The sequence below is a fragment of the Dendropsophus ebraccatus genome, chromosome 1 (genome assembly GCF_027789765.1).
Source record: "Dendropsophus ebraccatus isolate aDenEbr1 chromosome 1, aDenEbr1.pat, whole genome shotgun sequence".
In the NCBI taxonomy this organism is placed as follows: domain Eukaryota; kingdom Metazoa; phylum Chordata; class Amphibia; order Anura; family Hylidae; genus Dendropsophus; species Dendropsophus ebraccatus.
In genome coordinates, this window is record NC_091454.1 from 147,769,804 (window position 1) to 147,777,793 (window position 7,990).

At 43.9% G+C, this 7,990-nt stretch overlaps 1 protein-coding gene across 1 annotated transcript; it reads left to right on the forward strand.

Moving 5' to 3' along the window:
* The first annotated feature begins 222 nt into the window (after positions 1-222).
* On the forward strand, positions 223-2,139 carry LOC138783427 (piggyBac transposable element-derived protein 4-like). The gene is made up of 2 exons (XM_069958127.1): positions 223-308; positions 418-2,139. The coding sequence occupies exon 2, from the start codon at positions 439-441 to the stop codon at positions 2,137-2,139; it is 1,701 nt and encodes a 566-aa protein (XP_069814228.1). The 5' UTR covers positions 223-308; positions 418-438.
* Positions 2,140-7,990: the final 5,851 nt, after the last annotated feature.

A 7,990-nucleotide genomic window follows, 5' to 3' on the forward strand; every position in this document is an offset into this window, starting at 1 on the left:
AGTAATGCTGGTGGGGGGGGGCCAGGGTGTGGATAATGCCATATGAGGATGTCATGTGATTTTGTGAGGGAGTGGTAAGGCCATGACATCATCTCAGGTCCTTCGGAATACAGTAATGAGCTGTGTATAGAGTAATGACGACAGTATACACTGTGAGCTAATTGTGAAGGACCTGAGATAAGATAAGATGTTGAGAGGAAGACTGATTCAGTTTCAGTTTCTCTGATTCTAAGAAGCCTGCAAATGGTAAAGCTATTGAGCTAAAGACATCCAGAGAATTGTACACCACCTAAAATAAAGTATAAAAGGTAAGAGCTGCTGATGGTGAGAGGAGGGAGGGGGCACATTACCCTTACAGTGTGTCACACACAAGCAAAGAGTGGACAATCTTGATTGTGTTCATTGTTTTTTTCATAGTTTGCTAACATCTAGTCAGCAATGGCGCAGTCTTCCACCAAGCATCTGACTGACCAAGAGATTGAAGCAATTATGTTTCAAAGTGATGATGAAAGTGAACTATCTTTGTCCGATGACGAGTACCTGCCACCAGAGAATCAAACATCCTCAAGTGATTCTTCTTCTTCTGATGATGAAGAAGTGAATACAGTGGATCCTCAAGAAGTGATAAGTAGAACATCCAAAACGAATATTTTTTGGGACAGTAAACCTACATTAGTCGGACGTACTGCAATCCATAATATTGTGAGACAGGCTCAAGGAGCCGTGGGAAGTCCCAGGTACTTTTCCCCTAAAGACGTATTCTGTACTTTTTTTTCTGACAATATGGCAGAAGAGGTCCTTTTATGTTCAAACCTAGAAGGAAGACGTATTGCTTCTGCAAAAAATAAGTCCTGGAAAAATATCTCAAAAGAGGAACTTTATGCATACATTGGACTTTTACTGCTGGCAGGAAGTCAAAAATCGTATGATGTTCCTATACGAGAATTATTTCTGGACCCACTTTCTGATCCACACTATAAGGCGACAATGTCAGTGGACAGATATGAGGAAATTAGAAGACATATTCGATTTGATGATAAGCGAACACGTGCATTGAGGTTTGAAACAGACAAATTAGCCCCTATCAGTTATATTTGGAACATATTTATCAAAAATTGCACCAAACTTTACAATCCTAGTGCTAATGTTACAGTAGATGAGCAACTTGTACCGTTCAGAGGACGCTGCAAGTTCATACAATACATGCCCAGCAAGCCAGCCAAATATGGAATCAAAATCTTCTGGATGTGTGATTCGGCATGTTATTATGGCATAAATGGCGTAATCTACTGTGGCAAAGAGGTTGGTGCACCAGCACAGAAGGATCTGGGGTCTGAAATTGTCAAAACTCTTGCTGTTCCAATATTCAGTTCAGGTAGAAAGATTACCATGGACAATTATTTCACCAATGTTGAACTAGGCAATTTTCTGCTTCAAAAACATATTACACTTGTTGGTACTATCAAGGCAAACCGCCGAGAAATTCCAGAAGCACTGAAACACAATCGTCAGCGAGCACTTTATGAGAGTGTCTTTGGATTCAATAACAAAGCAACTTTGGTATCTTACAAAGCAAAGAAGGAGAAATCAGTGATTTTACTCAGTACCATGCATCACAATTGCAGTATTGACAGCAATGACAGAAAATTAAAGCCAGAAATCATCCTGTATTACAATAAAACTAAAGGAGGTGTAGACAAAATGGATGAGATGGTGGGAGAATATTCATGCAAGAGGCAAACAAAACGATGGCCTGTAGCACTTTTTTCAAATATGCTTGATGTAGCAGCCCTGAATTCATTCATCATTTATACAGAAAATCATCCAGAATTCCATGCACGGAGGAAGGACAGGAGACGCCTATTTTTGAAGGACCTTTGTCATGAGCTTGTAATGCCTCACATGATACAGCGAAGTGACGTGAAAGGCTTGATAAAGCAAACTAAAGAAGCAATGAAACGGTGTGGCGTACAGTTTCAGATGATTCCAGGGCCAGGAGAAAGAAAAAGAAAGCGCTGTTTCATGTGTCCAAGAAACGTAGAAAGGAAAACTGAGAGATTTTGTTCAATTTGTAAGGAAAATGTCTGCAAAGAACATTCTTCCGAAAAAATAACTTGTCAAAATTGTTTGGAAGACTAATAGAATAGAAAAGAAACATAATAGAAATGTAGCTGCAGCTAGTTTGGTATAGAATTCTATGCGTTTTTTCATATGTTTGTGAGAAATTTGGAAAAAAATAATTTTTTTGGTTTTATTTGTGAAAAATTAGTAAAATTTTGTTTACTAGTCATATTTTATTTAGCAGTTTTAAAATAAACTTGTAGAAGTTTTATATAAGTGTGTTTTTCCACGTGATTCGCATGGGGGCCTAAAAGGCCCCCAACACGTTAATATGAAGATTTCTGATGTCACGCATTCTAGGGTTAACTTGGGGCTTTATGACACCTCTTCCTATAATGTACCCTAGGTAACGTGCCTCCTCCAAACCCAACGCACACTTTTTAGGGTTGGCCGTCAACCCTGCAGCCCTGAGAGAATTACAGCCTGTACCTTTGCCAAGTGACTTTCCCAATCATCACTAATAATAATGATGTTGTCTAGATATGCGGACGCATATCTACGGTGAGGTTTCAAGACAACATCCATCAATCTTTGGAAAGTGGCAGGAGCCCCATGTAGCCCAAAGGGAAGACAGACATACTGAAAAAGACCATCAGGGGTAACAAAATCAGTCTTCTCTTTGGCACTGTCAGTGAGTGGTACCTGCCAATACCCTTTAGTCAAGTCTAATGTAGAGAAAAACCTAGCATGTCCCAGTCTCTCTATCAGTTCATCAACCCGTGGCATTGGGTAAGAGTCAATTTTTGAGACCTCATTCAGCTTTCTGAAGTCATTGCAGAACCTCAGTGTCCCATCTGGTTTAGGAATCAGGACAATGGGACTTGACCAATCACTTTTTGACTCTTCAATAACCCCAAGGTCCAACATCTTTCGGACCTCTTCTGATATGGCTTGTCTACGAGCCTCGGGTACTCTGTACGGTTTCAAATGGACCCGTACCTGTGGCTCAGTTACAATGTCGTGTTTGATTACTGACGTACGCCCAGGGACTTCCGAAAACACATCACTGTTTCTAAGCACAAACTCTTTTGTTTCCTGCATTTGCACCTTAGACAGGGTCTCTGAGATACGCACCTCGGGTTCCTTCTCACTAGGGGTGTTCACCCCAGACTTTACTGAAACATCCCTATTTAGCACACCCACAGCTGAAAGAGATTCCCTATCTTTCCAGGGTTTGAGCAAGTTCACATGGTATATCTGCTCAGGCTTTCTCCTGCCAGGCTGGTACACTTTGTAATTAACCTCCCCCACTCTCTCAATTACCTCATAGGGCCCTTGCCACTTAGCCAGAAACTTACTTTCTACAGTGGGTACCAATACCAACACTCTGTCACCCGGATTAAAGGTCCAGACTTTAGCTGCCCTGTTATAGATCCGACTTTGTGCCTCTTGTGCCTGCTCTAGGTGTTCCTTTACTAAGGGCATGACTGCTGCTATTCTGTCCTGCATCAGGGTAATGTGCTCTATGACACTTTTGTAGGGGGTGTGTTCATTTTCCCAGGTTTCTTTGGCGATGTCAAGAAGGCCACGTGGGTGCCTGCCATACACTAGTTCAAACGGGGAAAACCCTGTGGAAGACTGAGGTACCTCACGGATTGCAAACATCAAATATGGTAACAAACAATCCCAGTCCTTCCCATCCTTGCTGACCACCCTTTTTAACATGCCCTTCAAGGTTTTGTTAAATCTCTCCACCAGGCCATCAGTCTGGGAATGATACACTGATGTACGCAGATGCTTAATTTTTAGTAGCTTACACAGTATCTTTTAACATCCTCATGTACACCGGGCCAATAGAACCTTTGCAAGACCCGTTCTCTGGTCTTTTCACACCCCAGGTGACCACCTAGCACATGTTTATGAGCCAGCTCTAAGACTACACGGCGATATGGTTGGGGTACAACTAGCTGTTTCAGCTCCTCCCCTCTTACCTTATCTACTCTGTACAGTAGGTCATTGTTAGTAGCCATGTAAGGGTATTCCTTATTTGCCCCTGGGACTTGAGATACACCATTTATCCTTTTTACATTTTCCCGGGCCCTTAGCAATGTGGGATCACTAAGTTGAGCGGTCCCAAAATTGTCACGTAATACCTCTAGTTCTGGCATGTCCAGAACTTCCTCCTCATTCTTAGTGTCACCAGCCAGTACAGCTAGGGGAAGACTGTCATCTCCACTTGGGGTCACCCCTACAGCTGGTACCTCAGTATCTGGGTCATATGGTTCGGGGGTTACTCCCTGACACACATTATTACCATCAACATTAATATTTTCAGCAGACCATGTGTACCTTCCCCTCCACAGGTCCCAAAATAACGGAAAGTCCCTTCCAAGTATCACCTTATGTATAAGAGATTTAACAACCACCACTTCATGTGTAGTTGTACCACAAGGTGTGTCTACGCAAATAGTAGCAGTGGGGTATTCCCGAGTGTCCCCATGTATGCATAGTACCCCAACTTTCCTTCCACTGTAGGCCCCTGAATTGACCAAAGTTCCATGCACTAGTGTCACAAGACTTCCAGAGTCCAGCAGAGCCGGGACAGGATATCCCCCAATGCACACGGTGCACATCTGTGGCTCAGTCTCGGTTATAGTCTCTGCGGCCAGAACGGGGTGTGCATATAGGGAGACACGTCTGGAGGCGGTGCAGTCCATGGGCTCGGTGGTAAGGGGACAGTGAGCGGCTATGTGACCCCAGTCATGGCACCGCCAACCTTGTATGCGGCCTTGATCTCGAGACCCACGTTGTGGCCCAACCACAGACTCACCCTCTGAGCCACCTCCCTTTACAACTCGACTCCCACCGGCAGTAAATGGAGCAGTCTTACCAGTTCCTTTGGCCGACTTGGTCTCCTTGGCACTGCTCCGGCTGGTAGAGGTCTGTAGCAGCTCCTCTGTGGCACGATACCTCTACACTAAGTTCACCAGCTGGTCTGCATCAGTAGGGCCGGCTTGTCCAACCCATCGCTGTATCCTAGGCAGCAAGGAACGGTTGAACTTATCCAGGACAACCCTCTCGACCACCTGGGCTGGAGTATACTTTTCTGGCTGTAGCCACTTTGTCACTAGGTGGATCAGGTCATGCATCTGGGACCGTGGGGGTAGGCTTTCTGAGAAAGTCCAGGCGTGCACTCGGCCTGCACGCACCTGCATGGTTACCCCCAGCCGAGCAAGGATCTCTGCCTTTAGCTTGGTGTAGTCCCGAGAGTCCAGATCATTCAGGTCATAGTAGGCCTTTTGTGATTCGCCTGTGAGGAAAGGTGCCACGACATCTGCCCACTGGTCCATGGGTAGCCTTTCACGCGCAGCAACTCTCTCATAGATGGTGAGATATGCTTCTATGTCATCTGTAGCAGTCATTTTTTGCAGCGCAGCTTGCACTGTGGCCCTCACGGACGGTTGCACTCCTCGGGCCCCTTGCAGATTTGTGTTTTGCCCCTCAGCAGTTGCAGTCCGCTGTGAAGTTACTGCATCTCTCAGTGCAGCCACTTGTTCCATCAGTAGACGATTCGTCTCCTGCTGTTGTACATTAGCCTGGGCCTGTATTTGCTGCTGCTGCTGCAGAGCCTGAGCCTGTGCTTGCTGCTGCTGCTGCATGGCCTGAATGATTGCTTTAGTCTCCTCTCGCTGTTGGAGATTAGTTTCTTTTTGCTGCAGATTAGTTTCTTTTTGCTGCAGATTGGCTTGGATCATTTGTTTGACCAGGTCCTCCATTGCAGTAGTCTTTTTATGCAGTTCACCTGCAGCTTTCACCCAGGACATACACAGGTCACAAAATGAGTCTTTATAGTGTGTCTCTCTTTAACCCCTTAAGGACCGGGCCTGAAATGGCCTTAAGGACCGGAGTAAATTTTATGAATATGACCAGTGTCACTTTATTCATTAATAACTTCGGGATGCTTTTACCTATCCGGCTGATTCTGAGATTGTTTTCTCGTGACATATTGTACTTCACATTTCTAGTAAATTGGAGTCGATACTTATAACAAATCTTTATGAAAAAAAACAAAATAGCGTGAAAAATTGTGAAAAAATGCATTTTTCCAACTTTAAAACTTTTCTGCTTATACAGAAAATGGTTATATCACATAAATTATATATTAAATAGCATTAGCAACATGTCTATTTTATGTTGGCGGCATTTATTAAACTATCTTTCATTTTTTTTAAACAATAGAAAGCGTAAAACATTAGCAGCAAATTTCCAAATTTTCGGTAAAATTTCAAAATCAGATATTTTTAGGGACCTGTTCAGGTTTAAAGTGTATTTGAGGAGACTGTGTGTTAGAAAGCCCCACGAAGCACCCCATTTCAGAAACTGCACCCCCCAAACTCTGCAAAAGCACATCCAGAAAGTTTTTTAACCCTTTAGGGGAGTCACAGAAATAAAAGCTAAGTGTGTAAGAAATTTGAAAATTTTTATTTTCTGTGCAGAGATTTTATTGTAATCCAATATTTTTCATAATTATGACCCTATTACCAGAGAAATGCACCCCAATAATTATTGCCCCGTTTCTGCAGTTTATAGAAATACCCCATATGTGGCCCTATTGCGCTATTTGACGCAACCACAAGCCTCAGATACAAAGGAGCGCCTAGTGAATTTCAATGGCTCCATTATATTTGGTCATGTCTGACTGTACCACTTCAGGTTGGCAGAGGCTCTGGGGTGCCAAAACCTAAAAAACACCCCTAAAGGGACACCATTTAGAAAACTACACCCCTCAAGGAATGTAATAAGGGGTGCGGTGAGCATTTGGACCCCACAGGTGCTTCACAGATTTTCCGAACAATGTGGCGTGAAAAAAGACAAAAGTATTTTTTACACTAAAACGTTGTTCTAGCCTTCAATTTTTCATTTTCACAAAGGGATAAAAGGAAAAAAAAGACACAAAAAGTGTAGCGCAGTTTCTCCCGAGTACAGAAATACCCCATATGTGGACATAAAGTGCCAAGCGGGCGCAGGACGAGCCTCCAAAGGGAAGGAGCGTTTGGAAGCTGGATTTCACTGGAATGGACTTCAATGGCCACATCGCATTTACAGAGCCCTCGTGCTGCCAAAACACTGGAAACCCCCCACAAGTGACCCCATTCTGGAAACTACACCCCTCAAGGAATCTAACAAGGGGGGAAGTGAGCATATGGACCCCACTGGTGACGGGCACAAATGTGGAACAATGTGACGTGAAAGTGAAAAATTTCATTTTTTCATTTTCACGGCACAAATGTGCCCGTCATCAAGGGGTCCATTTGCTCACTACACCCCTTGTTAGATTCCTTGAGGGGTGTAGTTTCCAGAATGGGGTCACTTGTGGGGGGTTTCCAGTGTTTTGGCAGCACGAGGGCTCTGTAAATGCGACATGGCGTTCATAATCCATTCTAGCCAAATCCAACCTCCAAAATCCAAATGGTGCTCCTTCCCTTCGGATGCTTGCCCTGCGCCCACATGGCGCTTTATGTCCACATGTGGGGTATTTACGGACTCGGGGGAAATTGCTCTACACATTTTGTGTTTTTTTTTCTCTTTTAACCCCTTGTGAAAATGATAAATTCAAGGCTAGACCAACATTATAGTGTAAAAAATGTAATATTTCATTTTCACGCCACATTGTTCCACATTTGTGCCCGTCACCAGTGGGGTCCATATGCTCACTACACCCCTTGTTACATTCCTTGAGGGGTGTAGTTTCCATAATGGGGTCACTTGTGGGGGGTTTCAACTGTCTTGGCAACACAATGGCCTTTTAAATGCAACATGGCCCCTCGAAATCCAATCCAATCCAAATCCAGCCTCAAAAAACCAAATGGCATTCCTTCCCTTTGGAGGCTTACCCTGCACCCGCATGGCGCTTTATGTCCACATGTGG